Source organism: Ptychodera flava, chromosome 9 (genome assembly GCF_041260155.1).
Source record: "Ptychodera flava strain L36383 chromosome 9, AS_Pfla_20210202, whole genome shotgun sequence".
NCBI classification, from domain to species: domain Eukaryota; kingdom Metazoa; phylum Hemichordata; class Enteropneusta; family Ptychoderidae; genus Ptychodera; species Ptychodera flava.
Window position 1 is genome coordinate 31,120,554 of NC_091936.1, and position 21,997 is coordinate 31,142,550.

At 36.8% G+C, this 21,997-nt stretch overlaps 1 protein-coding gene across 8 annotated transcripts; it reads left to right on the forward strand.

Moving 5' to 3' along the window:
* The first annotated feature begins 1,242 nt into the window (after nt 1-1,242).
* On the forward strand, nt 1,243-21,887 carry LOC139140639 (protein boule-like). Of its 8 annotated transcripts, none has more exons than XM_070710006.1 (11): nt 1,243-1,455; nt 9,302-9,487; nt 12,654-12,745; nt 13,725-13,782; nt 14,305-14,364; nt 15,970-15,997; nt 16,462-16,598; nt 17,245-17,364; nt 17,650-17,706; nt 18,248-18,387; nt 19,210-21,887. In XM_070710006.1, exons 1-11 carry the CDS (start codon nt 1,420-1,422, stop codon nt 19,247-19,249), a joined length of 954 nt encoding a protein of 317 aa, XP_070566107.1. In that variant the 5' UTR covers nt 1,243-1,419; the 3' UTR covers nt 19,250-21,887. The 8 variants fall into 8 exon arrangements, with proteins under 8 accessions (XP_070566107.1, XP_070566108.1, XP_070566103.1 ...); XM_070710007.1 differs by lacking the exon at nt 15,970-15,997 and adding an exon at nt 15,882-15,903 and having other exon boundaries at nt 1,271-1,455; nt 17,647-17,706; XM_070710002.1 differs by lacking the exon at nt 15,970-15,997 and adding an exon at nt 15,882-15,903 and having other exon boundaries at nt 1,271-1,455; nt 17,647-17,706; nt 18,248-18,382.
* Nucleotides 21,888-21,997: the final 110 nt, after the last annotated feature.

Consider the following 21,997-nt stretch of genomic DNA (forward strand, 5'->3'; position numbering starts at 1 on the left):
AACTTTCTCTCAAACTCAAACGAGTTCGTTTATTTAAGATTATTTATTTATTTACTTATTTATATATTTATTTATTTATAATACTTCCTCACTGGCATTCAAAGATTACAAGACTGAACATAGACACCCCAACAAATAATAAAACCAATATGCTGCAAGAGAAAACCCCTTTGCACCACAGTTGGGCAATACATACAAAGTCAAGACTGAAACAGAAGCCAGTAAATGGTTAAGACCAATCTGATTAAAATCAGATGTAGAGTACGGCGACGTCAATTTATGCGTATGCGGTATTCTCTTGTTGTGAGAGGCGACAGACAACAAGAGAATACCGCGTACGCATAAAGTAGACGTCGCCGTACTCTGCATCTGATTTTAATCAGATTGGGTTAGGAACAGGTGTTGAACACCTCCAGCACTGTCCCACTGTACATCAAAAATGGGGAAAAAATGAAAGGACAACGACAAACAGAAAAAATGATCATCAAACATTCACATGAAAAAAAAAACCCGAGAAAATGTCAGATAAAATCTCTTCTTATTCTTGAACCGAACAAGAGTTTGAAGTCACCCGTTTGTTAACAGGACGCCGTATCTCCATATGGGAGATGGGAGATTGAACAAGCAGACGTCCTATTTTCATTAACGACTGTCGAACGACTTCCTATTTCGCGATACCATCTATTTTAAACAATTACATGTAAGCTTTATGTGTGCTTTGCGTTGAGAAAAAAAAACAAACGTGAGTGCTGCGGCTTTTTTTCCAGTTATCATCTCTGTAAGAAGTATATGGTCACGACAGAGCCGTCGGGTCGGGTGCGACAGCGACAGTACTGTCTATGTTACCGTACTATGTTCAAATTTGAGGGGGAGATCGAGATCATGTTGATATCGATTACGACCGACCAGATTAACACCCTGGAAAAAACAAAGAAGGCGATAATGGTACATGTATATTTGACACTCCGCGGCTCACCAATTGGACTAAAGGATAACATCTTGGATTATGAACCGACAGTGACGGACCGTTTGCAAATAATTGACAGGTCCAAAACTTTTAGCGCTCCATTTTTAGCAGGGGTGTTAGTTTAGAACCGTACGTGTTAATATATGTATGTGCCACCTTTTCCTTCGGAAAGCATCTGTGTCTGCTCCAAGAGGAATTTGTCTGTTGATATCATAGCCTTCTTACAGTGAGCAGCTGTAGTTAGACGACTAAAGCAAATCTTTCGTTTTACCAATGACCCTTAACCCTCCCTGGTATGAATGGTATGCGCGTAATTTGCTCTCCCTCCAAAACATGTGAACGCCGATCCGGCAGTTAGTCTCCTCAGAATTCTGTTGCTAGAGGTACTGTTGTAGGTGTTTATTTACTTGTTTTGTCCAGTTTTTTTTCCTCGCCGTCCGATCCAACACATAATGTCAGAGGTTGGCAGTCAGGGACAGTCGAATTCGGTGAGTTGAAAATCAGTCTTTGATTCTCCTTCGATAATACATGGTACAAAAACGTATGTTTTACTGAGCAAACCATTTAAAGTTTACGTGATACGTGGTTACACTTATCCCTCATCCCCACTCTTCACGTATGATGATTGTGGAGTGCGTAAATCAAGCTTGCCTACCATATTTGTGAGATGCAAGATAATTTTGTATGGTCATGAGGCACTGGTAGGGTAACTTTCTCTGACAAAATCGCAAAGGGTGTTCAGGACATTCGTTATAAGTCGGTGACCGATAGTGCGTCGCGTGTTGAAGTACGTAACTTCGTAAGCCGATCTTTATGGAGTTGGCTGGTGAGCACTCTGGGTTCAGGATCATGACATTATAACATGGGGCGATCATTTACCTTGTTTAAAGCGTAAAACTGGAAGCTGTATGGTTTAGTACCGTTGATTTAAGTTGCCTTCAGTGTTTTGGGGCAGTCGTTTTCAAGGAGTCTCGTTTGAGATAAGATCCCATTTAAAATCGGAAAGACTATCGCATCGCACAGGGTATGCCATCGCCGTGAGACCACTCGTAAAAGTGAACGTAGCACTGAACAATCTACGGTTAAAGACTTTTGACATTTTCCCCGTTTGTCGTGACTTGTAAATAAATTAATATTGGTGTAAAACAAACTATTATCGACAGCTGCGTTTCGCAAGAGTATAGTCTGTGATAGCGTGAAATTTCGATGCAAGTCGCTCAGCTCCAAGTCCCTCCAAAGGTAAGCTCAATGACGCATTAAAGTGCTGGTGCAGATTTGGTGCACAACATCGTAAGGTACTAATAACTGTGTCGAAATATGAAAGGAATAAAAACCGAAACTGTCAAACACATGAACAATAATCCCATCCCTTAGTTCTGCCGGTTTCGTAAACTATGTACGTCGTATACCACAATCCCTTGGACTGAGCTGTGTGTATACGTACTTGAGAATGTTGGCTTCGACCAATATGACGTATGATGTCACTTTTTGCGCGAAAATTTGTCGTCTGCAACTAACTTCGAATGTTCGCGGTAAAATTAACGAATTATCATTTTTGTTATTGAAAGTTTACTTAATCTCGTATAAAATTATTTTGGAGTACGAAAATTTTAATTTTTAGCGTGAGTTTATTATCAGTAATCACAAAATTGTAGAGAAAAATTTGGACACAGTCGACGTTGCAGGTACGCGTGCCGCGACGAAAAGTTGTTACAATTTAGGCATAGTGTACCATAGAAATCTGGGCCTCAAAAATTTTTGCCGGTAATCACTTCGTTCGTTTATGTTTGACTTTCATCGCAAGTACGTTTAAATATTGAAGAGCATGCCTTATCTGTCAATTAATTTTTTTTCTAACCTAAAAATTTTGAAAAATGTGCATTTTCTTGAAAGACTGGCTGGATACCTACACATGTAGAAATGCTATTAGAATGTTGTAATGTTAGAAGGATATGTTGTGGTTACTACCAACCCTAAAACTCTAATCATAAAACTTATAAAATATGTTCTCTCCTTGCCTGAGAATGCTCCCACATGATGTTATTACTATTTTAGATTCACGGTTACCACATCGCTTGCCCAACTAAGAAAAATTTACCCTCTCAAAATTGTGGTTGGTTGGCACATTGACCTTCAAACTTCGTACTACTGTCTCAGTGTCTGTTCTAAGGTAGTCATTATACTTATAGTGACATTAGATAAACTATTTTCTGTACAAAATGAGATAATTAAAGTGACAAAGTACCATTGAAAGAGTCCAAAACGTGCTAGGAAATCTCTAAAGTAGTGACATATTTCAATATTTGTGATGGCAAATCAAGTCGAGTAGCTCTTGTAGCTTCTTGTACTGACCTCAGAGTGGTCATAAAATGGATCAAAAGCCAGCAGATATAAAGAAACTTGCCAAAATCTCTCCACAGTATCGCTTGCATCATATACAACGGTCATGTTTGCAGGGCAAATTTCTTAATAATGGCCATATTTTGGTTTCCAATTTGGGCTGTTCACAGTTTACGTCACTGTTCTCTCATTAATATGCAAAAATAAATATTTGTCCGCATTTTTAGATTACGCTTTTGAAAATTACGCATGCAAGAACGACGAAAATACATCTCAGTGGGCGACTGCTAGTGTAACAGTGAATACTAAAAAACATATTCACAACGCAGAGTACAAGCTGCCAAAACAGCCATGTATGCAACATTGATAAAATTTGTCCGCATTTCAAGCTGCGTGTCCGATGTCGCGCGCGTACAGCTATATTTAGTAACACACCTGTAACCGTGAACAGCGCTATTTCTAATATTCAAATTTAGAAAGTTTATTTTGACAATGATACATGAGCAATAAGTAGGTACCAGACTTTCTAAAAATATTTCAAACCACTCTATTTACACTGTGACTACTTTATGTATCTCCAATTTCATGCAAAATTAAATTCATTTATCAGTCATTGAGATTTTGTTTTGACCTGAAAAGAGAGCTTCAGTCATAGCAAGGTCAAAGGAAATTCCTGCCACTGAAGGCTTCAAGCACTTCTCCAGTAATTGGCTGCATACTGTCTCATGCAGGGCTGTGGTACAAGACAGTAAATCCCTGAGACAAGTGGATAAATTGATGAATAATTCTGCTTGCCTGTCTCAAAAGAAACCCTATAACGGTAAACCTATTTCCAATGAGTTCATATGGAACATAGTTCCCGTAGTTGTTCTATAGTATAATTGACATGTTGAATCATCATAATGCAGTATGTGACATGGTTGGTTCCAATGGAGATTCTTGTATTTCAAGGTGTTGCTATCCACCATCAAAAAGCAAACAAACTCACAAGTTTTCCTACTTCGGTTTGGCTGATATGGACAGTGGAACAGAAATCTCTGTCTATGGTCAACAGACATTTGATAATATACTCTTTATATGAAGTTTAAGTAGGGCATTTACTAACTATTACGAGATGCTGTCATAGCAAGACACCTGTAAATGCTCAGCTGACAACCTATTTGCTGTTACTTTGTAAATCTCCAGTCAGTTTAAAATGATTTTACTTCGTCATTCTTGTCAGTAATATGATTTTATTTTATGACAGTGACAGTCCCAAAACAATATTTTCAAGAGATGGCTAGAACATTAATAAAAAAAGAGTAGCAGCGGCCATTTGGGCTGTGAATTTATTAACACGTGCATATCATGAACAGAACTCATCAGGGGGATGCGATTAAGCTCAGGTTTGGTTTATTGTGCCAGAATTACCCCATGGAAACGGTTTGTATGCTTGATAGTCAATCACTGTTGAGATTCTGTGGTGGAATAATTGTTGATCAAAAATCTTGCAAGATTTTGAAGTTTGAACAACTTATCTCGGCAGTGTATTTTGTGTGTTTGAATCCAACGTAAGTTTATAATTGAAATTATTTTTAGATATGGAATTACTGATAAAACAATGTTTCATTTACAGCAGGTATGCTTATCAATTTAAGACCATGGTTGAAAAGAATTTGTCAAGTGCATAAAGTAATATGCCCCTCGAAAGTGAAAGACTTAAACTTTTGCTCAAACTTTCCTCAAGGACTCTTTCCACCCTCCTCTTTCAAAATTAAGAATAAAAATTGGGGGTCTCCGTGCAAATTTTGGTACTTAGCAACTAGAGAAATAACCCAATATTTGAAATTAAAAATGGTGGCTATCCCTGTGTTAACTCTATGGAGAAGAATAAAAGTTTTGATATTCGAAAAGCTAAGCCAGTGAAAAATACCAAGAGCTTTAAAATTAGTCGCCTTCTACCTTATAGATGAGATACTGCTCATTAGCACTGCTAGCTGTGGAAACGCAGCTATCTGTTGGCGGGGTAGCGTACGTCGCTATGGGGGTCAAAGGTCAACCCCACCACGGATAGCTGCGGGCCAACTACCAGCGAAAGTGGGTCCATTACGACGACACCACTTGTATCGGAACTTTGAACGGCAAAATAAACCAAAGTGAGTGTAATTCAATAAAATGACCTATACCCCGCCAACAGATAGCTGCGTTTCCACAGCTATAGCACTGCAAAACTGCTAATTTGAAGTTGAACCAGTCGTAAACTTGTGATTTAGAGTGGTGGATGCCGGTTGAAGGAGACAGCAAGTCAGACCGAAAGGTCACCAAAAGTCATCGTAACTTCACCAATGAATAGGAACAAATGCTTTAACTGTCACTTAAAATATTTTGTCATTGGGTGGTGTTTTGACTGCGTGCTTTGAATTATTGTAGCTCACGTTGTGATCAGCTTGACATTCTGTCCATCAATATCAAGCCATCATCTTGTGACAAAGTGAAGTATTGAAACTAGTCAAGCCAGATACACAAACATACTGCATCTTTTAATATAGTTACTAATAATTTCACAAGAAGCAATAACCTAGGAACTGGTTAGTATAGCATAGCATAGTTCAGGTTGTTAAATTTATATCAGCAATAAATTTCATCACAATAGGACTTACATGTAAGCGGTGCTCTCGTGAAAAGGTCATAATATAATAATAACCTAAATCCATTGCATTTTAAGTTTTGATATATGGCTTAGTTTGGGAAACTTATTAAATATGAAAATAAACTGATAATCAAAATGCCCTGCCCAGCAAATCTTCAGCATATATATAACCATTGTATATCTGGAGTCCAATCAAAGTTAGTGCTTTCAGTTTTAATATATAGTCTAATTACATAAATTCATTAAATATTATTGAATATGTTGCACACCAAACTTTCAACATAACTAAACTGACATATGACCAAGTTAGCTCAGATGTCTGAGCAAAGTCAGTGCATTAAGTGTTGATATATGACATAATTGCAATAATTTGTTAAATATGCAAATAAGTTTATAATCAGCGTGGCATGTCCAGCACACCTTTGCTGATAATATTACTACTCAACCATTACATGTAACAGTTATCCTGTCCATATCACCGCTACACTGACCATGGAGTGTCTATAATATTACACCACTCAGTCACCTTTATAATGATTAGACTTACATCAACTGTACTCTGTGTATAAACTTGGTAGTATAGATTTTGGATTAGTTAGAAGTTCTAGTGTATGTAATTTTATGTAGAGAGGTGTATTGCTTGTTAGTTTAACCCTTTCCCTGACAGATAGTATCACTTACCCATCAGCCAACTCAGTGAAAAGCGGTATTGAGCCAAAATAATACGTATTTCCACCCATTTCGCATGGTCTGTTCCTGCAGCTTTAGTCAATAACAATTATGTTTACAGTATCGGTGATTTCAGGAACCTTCAAATGTTCAAGTTAGTGTTAAAATGCACCAAATGCAACAAATTGTGCTCCACGATTAACAGACGTGACCTGATGGTGAGATATGAACTTTGCAGGTAAAGGGTTATTGTATAATGAAACTATATGAAGATAAAATTGATTGATGAAGCAGAATGTTTGATCCTGTGTATTGGTAAAAAAACATAATCACTATTATTTTCCACTGCAAAGGAGATAAAATCTGAGTTGATCCCCTCATCATCCTCAATAATTTGTTTGACAGATATTCAAGGAAGTGAAGGTATTGCCAACATAAAAAAATTACAATTATTTTTACCAATCTTAATTGCAGTTTTTAACACAGGAGTGTAACACTAAAGTGATTAACCCTCTCTAAGGTGAATTTGTTCCAATATCAAACCATAAAGGTTGTTGAGAGCACAGAATGAAAACACTTAAGGGGAAAAGGTTAAACGTATAAATGACCAAGAGAGAGAGAAACACGCTGTCAGGAGCCGCTAAGGTCAGTTAGTATGATACTTATCAGTCTGGATGTCATATTGCTACATCTGTGAAACTACAAGTATGTCATGGCCTGTTCACATCTGCAATGAAGATAATTTGTGTATGTAATTTGGAAAAATAAGATACTTTCCATCCAGGTTCCCATACTTCTGTGCAAGGGCTTATAAATAGAATGTCTGCAGATAGTGAATTAACATGGGCAGGATTGTTTTGCCTTTCCAACAATACAATTTTGGATGTTATTGTTTTTAGGTACTACCAGAAAGGAGATGATTTGCCCCAGTGTTATCCCATCCGCTATTTCTTTCAATTGGTGAAAGTGGCCAAACACTTGCCATTTTCGATTTATTTGAGAATCCCATTTTAAGAATATTTTGTATGGTTGTAGTTACTTTAAGTCAGTTAGGTCATAATAGGAAATAGAAAATAAAATTGCTGTTGTTGTCAGAAAATAAAATTGCTGTTGTTGTTAAGGATATAGGACCAGACATCTACTAAAAAAGAAACTGGCCAATTGACAATAGTAATGAGAAGAGGGAACTCTAAGGAGGTAAAATAACAAGAAAAGCTATTAAATGTTCTAGTCACAGGGGGATCACTTGTCCACAATTAAGTCTATTAGTAAATTGGGAATAGACCATTACAAATAATGTATACAAACTGAAATCAATCTGATCTGAATTGCAGACAATGTTTATATATAAGATACAACTTACAAGTCTCATCAATTTGTTAGTTCGGACATGTAGGTCTTTGTATAGTTTCATACACAGTATTATGTTTTAGCTAATATTTGTTTTTTGATAGATTATCAAAAAATATTTTTTTTGCAAACCCTGCTATATTCATTATTAGGTAAACACATCCATGCCAAACAAAATATGAAAGACTGCAGTCCTCACCCGAGGCTCTGTCACAGCCCCTGTTTCATCACAATACAGCTTTTATCAATCTGTTAACTACACTGATGTGCATGCCCTCAGCAGTCTAGCTTGAGCAACCCCAAGGCAAATGTGTGGCCATATCAGCTTGCTTAAAGGGATATAGTCGTCGGAACTGCACTCAAAGGTCGTATGGGACAGATACGACCCATGGCAGCAATGTATCCAAGGCACAATGGTGATTGATGACAGTTAAAACATATCTGTCATAATCAATCATCGTATAATTTAAATGTTGCAGCTATGATGATGTGGTGCATCTTGATATCATTTATGAAATACATTGTTTGTAAACAAGAAACTCGCACAGGCGCAGTTCTGACGACTATATCCCTTTAAGCTGGGCTAAGCACATAGCTCAAATCTGGGCAATAGATAGCCACAGCAGTGTTGCATAGCCAACATGAGGGTGTGATATAGAATCTCCCCTACTGGCCACTGTCTGTGCCTTATACTGTAATAAAACTTTGCAGGTGGTATGCTCTAGAACTTGACTTGTAAAGCAATGTCAGGTTAGTAATGATGGGAATAGTGAAAATACTCAAAGTTCAACTGTCCATGAAAAAGTTTTGAAACCCAATATTTTATAGGTCTCCTGGGCCAAGTTAGACTACAGGTTTCCTCTAATGGCACTGGAAATTCGTAGCCTGTGTGTCTGTAGCAGATACCCTTCCCAGTCATTTGGTGGAACACTAGAGATAAGATATGAAAGATAAAACTGCAGGACGTTGTGGGAAAAATTTTGATCAAGTTCACTCACACAGGAACAAACATGAATTAACTGATGATCTTGCAAAATTGCTGGTCATCTGAACTTCCCTATTGTAGCCAGGGCTGTATACTTGCAAAATAGAAGTTCTTTAAAACATTCACTGGGAATTGTAGTGTGAGTGCCAAGAATTGTTCTAACCCCCAAAAGTTTTTTTTTGCTTCTGAAATTGTGATTGGTTTATGTTCCTACATCAGCAAATCAGTACATATGAACAAGACTTATAGAGAAATTTCAATTGAACCCAATGTTTAATTCCTTTAACTTTTGCTGGAATGCTTGACCAATATGCTTTGCCAACTTATGGTGTTATACATTTATTCTTTGTGCCATTTGCAGCCCATAATAGCAGAAGTGCCATCTGCATCGCCAACTCCACCAATAGCAGCAACACAGCTCACATCACGGAACTCCTCACCGGACCCTAAGCATTCGCCGTCACCGTCCGACCTCAACCCAACACATGCACCAAGATATGGCACTGTCATTCCAAATAGGATATTTGTCGGAGGAATAGCTTTTAATGTGAGTTTATTTCTTTTCCTGAACTAGATGTGAATAGTTTTGAATGATGATAGAATGAATGGTGATAACATTTTCCCATGATTCATTTTATATATGATTGCCTTTATTTAAAGGGAACTATAGTGAATCAACATTAATGTACGAATGTTTGTTGCATTTAACACTTTTGTGTCTCAACAAAACCAGGAGCACCTTGCGCGGGTATGAAAAAGTCAACAGAGTGTTTTATTTGATAGGTGTACCTCAAATAATTGTGCACACATGCGTATAATGATTGTATTAAAACCAGAAGTGCAGACCATTATCAGATCACTTTTGACCACTTGTCAATAATTACATTTGACAAATAAAAGTTGTTGATATCTTGGGGTTTCCTTCCCAAGGATTAAAAAACTGCCATGAAGGTGTCCTGTAACACTATCAGCAATAAAAGTTCACATAACCACACCCCCACCCCCTCCCCCTCCTGTGTTTGTTTACGCTACTATAGACTATAGTCTATAGAAGCTATTGGGATGGGTATCCGTCCGGCGTCCGTCGTCAGTCTGTATGTATGTATGTATGTATGTATGTATGTATGTCCGTTTGTGAGGCGTCCGTCCACTCAAATATCTTGAGAACCGCAGTACTTACTGATTTTATATTTGTTGTGTAGATGAAAAATATGATTTTTAGAAACTTTTTTTTTTAATTTTTTGATATTGTTGAAAATAGGCAAATTAATGCCAAAAAAGGTGTTTTTGGTAAAAAATCTTCTTCATAACCGCTGGTCAGACAGCTTTGTTATTTGGTATACAGGTCCCTAGGGATAACCCAACTTAGATTTGTTCAAATTGTGATGAAATATGCAAATGTGTATTTTTAAGGAATTTTTTGTCATTTTTGGTCAAAATTTGACTTACATTGTATGTAATTCTTGTACTGTATAAACCCTATCAATTCACCCAGAAAAAATAATTAATATGATTTTAAATAATTGAATTAATTAGGAAATCATCAAAGCCAAAATAATTTTAGTGTGGAATTATCAGAAAGTTCATAGTGAAATGCTTAACATCTTGGAGGATTAAAACATGTAAAGGCAACTTTCCTGAATCCCAACTTTGATATATTCTGAACCACCATTTATGTTATCTAAAAGAAATTGCTCATAATAGTTTGTCATGATAGGGTGGTCAAATAAATAGAGATAGAGAAAGTTCTAATTTCCATTTATGGTTGACTTGGTAAGGATAAAATAAGATTACTTTTTGAGGAAAAAAATAGAGTGGTCAATTAAAAGAGTGGTCAAAGCGATAGGGTTTTATGGTAAAGCTGAGCTGTAAGATTCCTCGTGCTATTTATAGCAATTATGCAATCTGTTAAACAGTGGAATGAAAGTGTAACATGATTCCTTATAATGCTTTTGAAGACCTTGAACTTCTTAAGTTACAAACATTTGTCTCTTCAGTGTGCTTTCTCTGAGTACGTATTGTCTCAACTTATTCAACAGAACTTACTTACAATGTTAATTTGAAAGTTAAATATGCTTGGTTAATAGGATGAAAATACTGATATTAAAAGATAACCTGCTCAGATTCTTTATAACCTGACAGATACGCTGTTTTTTTATGACGTAAATCTTGATTTAAAGATAAGATAACCTGCTCAAGATTCTTTATAACCTGACAGATATGCTGTTTTTTTTATGACGTAAATCTTGATTTAAGCAAGTCTTGTTTACTTTAATTAGAATGTAATTAACTCTCGTTTATTTGCTATTATAGACTAATATAGTCTCATGAAATATGCAAATCTGTATTTTTACGGAATTTTTTTCCCTTTTTGGTCAGGCCATCCTGAAATGAGCTATCAAAGATATCCACCTTCTTCATCAATACATGTGTCACAAAAGGTTATTCTCTACATAACACAGCAGAGCTCTGTCAACTGTTGAGTCGCTTGTTTTTTTCAAAACCGCTGGTCAGACCGCTTTAATATTTGGTTTACATGTCCCTAGGATGACCTTAGTGAGATCATTTCATACAGTCAGGAAATACTTAATTTTGTATCCATGTCTATAGTAGCTTCAGGGACTTTGGCCCTATGTTTACTCAACTAGATGTTGATGGCTGATTTCCTAAGGGTCACTTCAAGTCAAGTGTATGTGCTGCTATACTATACTATTCTTACACAGAAAAGCATGCAGTTTAACTTTTTCCAAAACTACACATTTTGATGGATATTGCGGATACCTCAAACTAATGGTCATAATTAATCAGCCATATTATTCGAGAAAATTTAGATTTCACTGGAAACTCAAGCATAAAGTGGCCCCTCTGAGCTCCTGCTGCAAAATAAATTCTGATACCCTGAGCTCCATTGTAAAGCTTTGTTGCTTCTTTTTAGCAGGTTTCTGTTGATTACAATTGTCATGAATTCATTTAGATTCAGCAATCCTTAGCATAGTCAAGAGCTCTACACTTGCATTTGAAAATTGCTAATCGAGATTATCTTGTATCGCTAGCTTTACAAAATTGCTGATCAAGATTATCATGTATCGGTAGCATTACTGTAAGGGAATTAAACTGTCATGTTGGTATTTGTCACCATCCATCAGCCACAGTGAGCACACATACAAACAGCAACAAAATCAGAAATGCATCTGAGTGGATATTTGGGGAAAACCCAATATCATGTATTCTTTATAAAGAAAGGATTATGAGTCAGTCAGTCAACCTAGATATCACTCAGGAGGTATGCACTCAGACATAAGCTAAAAATAACTGCAGACATTGTGATAGTTGATCTAGTATCGTAGTGGATGAGATATATCAGTTGTCATTGGTTTGGTTCAACTTTGATGGCAGTGATTAATGAGAGCAATCTGGAGACTGCTAAAGGAGGCATATCACGGCTCACTGCACACATGACAGACAATTAAATAGCAAGGGTTCATGTACAAAGGGAAACAGGTGATAGCAGTTTTCACAGGGTAATTGTTGATGTTGGTACTATTTTAGTCGCAAACAGTTTACTAATAAATGTTACAATTTGTTCTCAAATGTTCTTTCTCTTTCCTTACAACAGCTTGTATGTATAAGTGGGTATGGTGTATCGAAAGTTTAAATTTGCTTCGTAGATGTTGAGTAAGTGTTGATTGCATGATCTATTTCTCTGTCTACAGACCACTGAAATTGAGTTGAAGAGGTTTTTTGCAAATTATGGTAATGTCAAAGAAGCAAAGATAATTGCAGATAGAGCAGGAGTGTCTAAAGGGTGAGCATGAGTCAACTTTCTTTTTCTGAAAAAACTTATCGCCAATATTGTTTACATGTTCCCTTCAAAAAACTATACTATAGACTTATAAGGAGGAGATAGAAAATATTTACGAAAGCCAAGCGTCTGAATAAAAAATCGCCGTAGAATTTATCATGGAAATGTGAGTTTGTCTGAGCTGGTTTTTCAGTTTTAACGAGCAAAAATATGGCTTTTGTCGACAAAGTTATGACAGTTTATTAGGGAAACACAAATGAATAATTTTTAGCAAGTCAAGAACATACGGATGTGCTATTTTGCAGGTCTGGGATTGCTAGAAATTTTCTTTTGGTTATTACATCATCACTTTCTGTTTCACATTTTCATCCATATCTGTACTCTCCTGTGTTCTGAACAGTGAAAGTGAGAAAATTTTTTCAATTTTGAACTTACATGTACAGTGCTTTTGCTTAGGTGTGGAAGCATGGGTACATGTTTTGTGAGGCTGTGTACCATTTCTGTCTTCCCCAAATATGATTGCATGTTGAGTATGATGTGGACCCCTGATGAAATTTACCTCGCTTCAAACCTTACCCTGTTATCACCATGGTTTTGCCCAAACCACTTGTTGTCAATGATGAGTGTGTACCAGTTTCCAAGGAATTACAGTGAACAGGTTAACATAAACACTGAAAGATGTAAAATGACCAGCATTCAACACACTTTTAACATTTCGTCATATTTTTTTTGTCAAGTGTAGGTTTTCTTTGTAATTATGTGTAATTGTAATGTTTGTATGTTCTTAGAAGCATATTGTTGGGAATTGACTCTTGTTAGGTACGCAATTAAATTAAAAATAAAATAGATATTTGAGGGACGGATTGTATGTACCCATGTCCTAACTTAACGTAAGCATTCTAGATCCATTGAGAATGTGAAAGAGCACTGTTGGAGTGTACTAATAAATCTCTCAAAATTTTCATTTTGAATTTGTCAACAGCTATGGATTCATTACATTCGAAACACCAGAAGAAGCGGCAAGGATACAACAGGAAAATGTAAGCCCTAAATTTGATCTTTTGACCTTACTCATGTTTGTGTACCCTTGTTGATATAGATGCTTTTGTTATGTTATTAGGCAATCATGCTGGTTGGAGAATATTTCATAGAAAAGAGTGTGTGTCAGTAGGTGATTCTTTTCCACTCAGGTGCAACGTGTTTTTTGCAGGGGTAATTCAGAAACCACTAAAAAAATCTCTGCTGTACAGAATAAATCATAAATTTTGTGCCAACAAGGACAACACAATGCGAAAGTATAACCATTCAGTGCAATATTTTCACCAGCGAAAGTTGACATCAGATTTTAGTATTGGAAAGCAGTACAACCATGTAGCATCCACATCTTTTATAAACAGTAGTCACTGAACCCATCAGTTCCAGAAGGGCCAAATGGAATTTTTTACATGCCAGTCAAGCAGGAAATGCTCAAACAAGGATATCAAATTATTGCAGTTTTATGGACTTTCAAGCCAACAACATCCCTGCCTGATTATCTCTGTCTTTCGTTTCCTTCCATCCAGGGTGATAACCTCATATTTAAAGATAAGAAATTGAACATAGGACCAGCTGTAAGAAAACAGGTAAGACGAACTTGGGTATCAAATCATTTGGTTAGATGCCTAATTAAGCACAACCTTGATGATGTGTTGGACAGGTGCACCGTAATATTGATGTGATCCAGACCGTTAAAGCATTTTATGGGTGAAGATTTTGAATAAGCCAAATTTGAAAGACTTTTCTGAAGCCTGCTGGTATAATTGCGTTGTACGTGCCTGTCATAATGATTGACAAGACGTCAAAATACCAAAGCAAAACATTCTCAATTTTTCTCTACGCTGTTGGCAACGCCTATCAAATATGGCAGTTCCGTCATCCATCAACAATTGACTTATTCTCTTAATCTGCTGTTCCGATTATTTGAAATGGGTATGCAGGTTCCTTGTGGTGACCTTAGGTTTATTCAAATCGTGTTGAAGTTTACATATTTGTGTTTTGGGTGCAATTATTTTTGTTTTTGGTCCAAAAATCCTCTCTGAAACTGCTCGTTCAATTACATTGAAATTGATATATGCAGGTTGCTAGGGGTGACCTTTAATAGTCTGAGGCTTGTGAAATTTTGATATTTGTATTTTGGGAGCATTTTTCCTGTTTTGGTCAAAAAAATATCTGAAATCACTTGCCTGAGTGCTGTGAAATATGATATGAAGGTTCATAGGGATGATCTTTATTAGTTTTGTTTATATCATGATAAACTCCGCAATATTGTATTATTGGAGCAATTTTTGCTGGTTTAGTCCAAAAATTCCAAAGATTTTGCCAGAATCCCCTAGTCCGATCGCTTTTATATGCAGATTCCCAGAAGGTACCCAACTCAGACTTGTTTAGATTATGATAAACTTTGCATTTTATATTTCTGAAGCAATTTTTGCCAGTTTTCGTCCAACCCTTGTCTAGATAGTTGAGCTATGGTAAAATGCCAGTACTCAGACAAAATGTGTGACCCATGATGTACACCACAAGCAGTCTCAGCCGGCACCGATGTACGGAAGTGATCGCTAGTTTGACTGTCTAACATCAAAAAAGTAATCTGCAGCAGATTCAGAAATGCTGCTAATATTTAAAAAATTTCCCATGTTAATAGAATTCCCTTTATTGACAAACTGGCCCATACCCATTATCTTGTCGTCTTAAATATCACAGTGGAATTATATTGGCTACAAGGTTGCTTGTTATTGCTCTACTACTGCATCAATAAGAATGGTAGAGAATTCAACAGGCTATGTTATTATTAACCAATCAGTCATTGCATTTCACATGAATAACAAATTTAACAAATTTTGACAATGCTTTTAACAATGCTTTTTAACAAGCAAGTCAAATTTGAGCCATTCGCTTGGATATGTGGATAATGCATGAAAAGAGAGATGAAATGGTAAAAGGCAAAGCTATGCCTTTGCAGTGCAATTTATCAGCCATATGTCATGTTGGAACTGGCAAAGTCATGAAGACACTCATTATATGACCATTTGCATGTTTTATCCAAGAATTGACCAAAGAATAACAATAATACCATACTTGTTGTCGTTTCTCATTTCAGCCAACCTATGCTAAGACCAGTGGTGGGTATTGTATCATGTTTTCACCTATCTTTTTTCTTCTCTCTCTCTCTCTCTTTTCTCTTGCAGCCAACTGCATTCCCTTTTGAGGATGTGGGTTGGTAACTTTAATCTTTCTATTCAATTTCTCTTTGTTGTGACTTTTCATCTGTGGTTACTGACTCATGTGATGTAAAATTTTTATTTGCCCATATATGTTTGCAGTTGTGTCTATAGCTAGATCAATTTAGAATTTTCAGTTTTCTTATATTTGGTAATTTGTTCATCGACAGTGATGTGATGTTAAAGGTATACAGTCAGATGTAATCTAAATATGCCCATATATGGTCAAAGGGGCGTTCCTTGGTATTCAAAATGCCCATGTGAGGGCGCTGTTTTTAAAAAGCGGCCACCCGCTTAAAATCTGTGATTGGTTAGATTTTCTCTTTCCATAGTATCTGTGGCAAAATTGGAACAGGTGACAGTATACCTTTAATGTTTATGAACGTGAAATAAGTTTTGTGATTATCGAAAGCCAGTCATTTGAATGAAAGATGTGATTTTATAATGTTGTGTATGCAGACCCAGCGATATCTTCACCCAATGGTATGATTGTACATCATCCGGGTTACAGCTACACTTACCAGAATGGTATGGCATACTTCCATTCAGACAATCAGATGACATCACATATTCCACATCCTGCCCAACCACCAGCTGTAAGTACATCTTTCAATGAGCATTTTACACCCTTGAAAAATAGAATAACTTCTTATTAAAGTAGGGGGAAACTTTATGCAATTTTTACAGAAGATAAGTAATATGCAAGAAACTGTATTCTAGGCTGTAGGTGTAGAATTGTTTTAAACTGTTATAGACTTTTATCAGTGCATTCATCAATAGGCACCTTGTCTTTCCAATTTTCACAGCTCTCCATTGTGAGACTTTTTAGGGTAGCTAAGCAAATCTTACAACCTTTTTTCACAAACAAGTTTTAAACTGGCAAACTCGGTTGATGGCATTTGTTGTCCAGAGCTATGATCATAATCATGATTCAGTGTTTCATTATATAGTCTTTGAAAATCCTTGAATTCCAAACCTTTGCTTGAAAGGCTAGAACTTGGAAAACTCTCGGAAAGTTGTTGAAAAGAGATGTAGTGCAAAAACTCCCCTCCTATGTATAGACAGTGAAGATTAAATGGTAATCTTCCCCACTTTTGTCATGTTGAACATTTCTGAAAAGTGTTTTTCATGGGAAATATTTGAAAAATCATAGCAAATCCCCCTGGAAAGTTCCTAAATATTCACTGATTCAGATCCTGGAAATTGCAAATGATTGATGTCTTTGGTTTTTTTTTTGTACAGCCTTCGTCTGTGTACCCATACACAGTACCCGTGATGCTTCCACCACCCCCGCCATCACCACAGTACATCCCAACCACAAACCAAGCACCACAATACACAGCATATCAACAACCCGCTCCAGTGAGTATGACTTTACAGAAAGTTGTAAATATCTCAGTACAATCATAGCAATTGGCCGTATTCCTGTGGATTCTACCTGTCAGAGCACAATGTAAGCTTATAAATGATCTTTCAAATATGGCAACTTGGAATTGCTCTATTTCAAGGCAGGAAATCCAACTGAATGTTCATTTATGTGCGGTAAGTAATTGCATGAACTCCTGTGTATCTACACGAATGAAAAGAACTTCACGTTTAAATGAGATTCACTTTTCTCATTTCCACCTCTTTCTATTTAACTAGCAGAACACCCCTCCATGGAGCCCCCCAACTGGTCAGTGGAGGTGGATGGCACCCCCTCAGGTATGGCAATATGACACAGTCATGTATTTGGTCAGGAATTTTAAAATTTATGTTGAGAAATATTATTTTGGAATCAACATTGACAGGGTTGACCCTCCAACAACCGATGCTTCCCCAGGTCATAGCAGTTTGCGTAGACAGTTTTCCTTCTTGTGCCCGATTTTCCTGTTGAATCAATAGACACAAAATCAGGTCCAATAATCATTATCATTCAAGGTAACTATGAAATTTACCAGGTCCAAGGAATATATCGAAAATGACAAAGGCAATGGGGTCATCTTGAACCACGAAATAGTGGTGGTAACATCCCGTAGGTGATTGTCTGTATATACATTTTTTGGTTGGTTTACAAGTTGATCAAGACCCAAGTGCAGATTTCAAACACAGGAATACAAGAAATAAAACAACATGTGACAAATAGATTTTATTAATAACTTCCCAATTTTGCAGAGAGGAGTTTCCTCTCTGGGATTTTTTCAAAAATCCTAGTCTTCCTGACTCCTACCAATAAAAAGATACTTTGCGCTTATTACCCACACAGTCACCAACTCTTCCCAATGCTAGTATGGTACCTGTGTATGCTAGCTGCAATGAAATGATCTACCCAGCAAACCCATACCAAGCAGAAATGGCAGCTGAAATACCAATCCCCATGGTTGAACCTGGACAGGCAGAGGTAGTGTTAGTGTCAAGACTAATCACAACTAGATCTGACAAGCTTGCTCTCCGAGGCATCCTCTCTCCTCTATCTGTGTGCGTGTTTCTCTCTCTCTCTCTCTCTCTGTCTCTCTCTCTCTCTCTCTCTCTCTCTCTCTGTAGTGGTATGTGTCTGGGTAAATGGTGTTTATACGTGTGTCAAGTATGTCTGTAGAGCAGCGAGTGGAAATATTGCTTCGCAAGCTTATGGGCAGATAATTGTTTAACTGTAATCCATGGTATATCTATAATACCAGCAAAAACTTGCTAATAGTCACTGATTAAAGTCCTCTCATTGACTAGCCGTACATTTGCTGAATTAACATGTAAAGCACACTTTAAAGGATGTTAATCTGGTAACAGAGTTAGTTTGTCTTTTTGTTTTGTTTGGTCATATAACTCAGCCTTCAACAGCCAGTCATGCTAGTTTCTTCAAAGTTAATTTCATATATTTCATAGTAGAATACAGTATTGCCTGATCTTATTGAATTGGTAATTGGTCCTGTGTCACAGAGCTAGTTTAAAGTAATGCATGTAATAGAAATAACACTTATGCGGCTCACTTTTGGAATTTTCTACATAGGACCATCATAAAATATGGTTTATGAGTTGTATAGTTTTGCATTGTATGTGGCTGTAATTACCCTGACCCTCTAAAGGGATGGCATCACTCTTTGTAGAATGTAATGCTTTTCCACATGAAGCATCAGAACATTTTTCTGTAAGATTGTAGTCATCGAGTATGTACTAATAGACGACACTGTACAACACTGCATTCCAATCGCTTGATTTGCACTCTTTCAACAGAATGCTGCCGTACCAGGAATGGATCAGCAGGCAGCCATGAACCGTGCCTACATTGCCGATGTGACCTACCAAGAGCAGGGCCACGCACCCAACATGATCCCAAGGGTCAACACCGTCAAATTCAATGGCCCTAGGAAGCCTTTCCCCAGCCGGGGCATGCGTCGCAGCCAGGGGCGTGGAGGAAAAGCTGTTAACGCCGCCGGCCTCACTGTGCTCGCTAATACTGCTAGAATGATCGATGACGGTAAAGGGGACACCGCCAACATGGTGGCTGCGACTGGCGCCATCACGTCTCCAGTCCCGGAAAAGTAGAAAGAGAAAGTTTACGTGTATAAAAATAGTCCTAGACATCAGTTTTCAAAGTCCAACTTTTTTCTAATCAAACTTTTTCAACTAGATCAAAGTTAAGTAATGTGACCAGAAACAAGGAAATGAGCTATCGAATCACTTTGTCTTGTAATTACTCGCTTTGCAGTGTGAGATATTAAAATGAGAAATAGATCATCTTTATAAATTTTGCAGTAATTCAAAGACTTTAATACAAAGTATGATAAGGCTGTCGGAAGATTTATCTTTTTTTACCGTGTCGCTTTCTCCGTATCTTTTGTTCAGAGTTGAGCCAACCTGCAAGATGACAAGGGTTTCTTTACCACTGGAAAACTACGAGAAAATTTATTTATTATTTATTCCATTTTTTAAGGAGAACATCAATTATTGTGACTTCTGTGATAAAACCCTGCGACTGAGATCAATCAAGGATTACTACGTATAGTTTAAGAAGAATCTTAATAAATTAAAAAGGAGAAAAAGATTTTTAAGAATGTCCTTTCACCAAAATGGCAAGTCTGTATTTGTGTAGAAATGTACGAATGACCAAAGTGGGTTTATGCAACTTTTAACACCTGTTGTCAATGGGGAGACATATTTTTTAACAGGAAAAGGGAAATTAAGTGTGAGCATTAGCATTTTTTTGCTTTAGTTTAACTCTGTGTACAGTTGAAGAGAACTGTACAGGACCTAACCTCAGATTTTTTATGATCACTGAGTTTTTTTCCGATTACATCCACCAAATGCTAGAAATTGAACAGGTTATAAGTCATTGGAGAAAAAATGACAAATTTCATTGGGATTTGCTGTGCAAATTGAGAAAAGTGACAAGTTTGTAGTGAAAGAAAATCGCAAGATTTGTGGATATTTATGTGTTTAGCCAAAGATGACGACCAGTGTTTTTTTTAGTTTGCCAGTCATTTTTTAAGTCATGTTCCAAAGCGGTGAACATGCTTATGTTTAAATGCTGAGTAGTGTAGTTTCATTCAGCTATGTAGCATTAGAGTATGACTGGTGTTTTTTTCTTTCAATATGTCATGTTGATCAAGACAAAGGAAGCCAAAACTTGAGATGTGATATTCCATAGGTGACATGGCATTGTGCTGATAAATGAAGTGTGTGGAAATGATGTGTGTAATGGAAAGCTATCCTTAGTTGACTTGTGCTCTGATCATGTAGACCCAGTATTTGATGTAACCTAGGCATTTGTTCATTCATGAAAGCATTATCACTGCATACCTGTAGCAATTTACAAGAAATTCCTAGCGGAAAGTCATTGTAAAATTTTCCAGTCAGTGCCCTAGTTAGTTTACACAATCTACTCTCTGTGTTTTATGGCAGTGAATTTCTGGGAAAATTGCTCCATGATTTTCATTTTCATCTCCACTTCGTGCTTTTAGACCTTAAAAAAAGGCGTCATTCTCCAACGCGGAACAGTCTTCTGTAATTTGACTTGCAATGTTCTACACATCACTGTTGGCTAGATTTGATCACAAAGTAAAAAAATGCACATTGTATATCGTTTATACAATTTGTAGCTCATGTAAATTATAAGTGCATATTTTCAGAACTGAATTTTGTGAATGACACAGTGCCTTACCACATTGACTTGCTTCCTGCTTCCCTCACTTGTGAATGTCAGTTTTTCAATCATGCAAACAAAAAAAAGCTGTTTTACCATTGTATCCTCAAGCATTCAAGTTGCTTTTTTAGTAAAATGTAGTGAGCACACTAATATTAAGCTATACATAGCACTTCCCATGTTCTAGTGTTAGTACCAGCTGGGATCAGTAGTGCCAGCTAAATCTCCTTACGTTTATGAAGTAATCCCTTTTGCCAGTTGGCCCTAGAATTATAGCATTTTACCAATTTTACCATCAGCGTGTATGTTGCTGTTGTCCCGTACCTTTAGTTTCCCCTTTTCTTTACTGTTTTGATGTATAACCGTAGTCTTCAGTACCAGTGTCATTTTGCAGCTCCCCAAGCCAATGGGGACCCAAAGAAAGCCACATTATATAAAAAAACATAGATAAGGTATTTTTGAGTATGTACAGGATGCTAATTCAGCAGTGATTTTTGCCAATGATTCTTTTATACCTACTGTATGTGAAATCAAAGCAATCACTTCATAAATCAAGCATAGTTGTTAGTTTTTCATGTACTTTGATATAATATGTATGTAGGTATAGTCTGTGTTGTCAGTTACAAAAAGCACTGTCTTTGTCAAATCTTACAAAAAGTGGTGTCTACTATATAGTTAATGTCCATGTTGAGTAGGCTAAGAAAAGAGAAAAAAAAACTTTTGTTAACTGAGCTCATGCAGCTTCAATAAACCTTTTGATCTAAAATAAGTAATGTGTCAAGTGTTTTAGTAATTGTGCTGTATGAGTGGTGGAGTTTCCTGTCTGGAGAAACTATGAACTTAAGCTAGCTAAACACCTAACTAGCACTCAGCTACTCA

Bases quoted from the DNA above. Each gene is read 5' to 3' on its own strand.
- LOC139140639 (XM_070710000.1), top strand. From the start codon at position 1,420: ATGTCAGAGGTTGGCAGTCAGGGACAGTCGAATTCG. The intron at 12,746-13,724 runs GTGAGCATGAGT...ATTTGTCAACAG, and splicing joins AGAGCAGGAGTGTCTAAAGG to CTATGGATTCATTACATTCG. The intron at 14,365-15,969 runs GTAAGACGAACT...TTTCTCTTGCAG, and splicing joins GACCAGCTGTAAGAAAACAG to CCAACTGCATTCCCTTTTGA.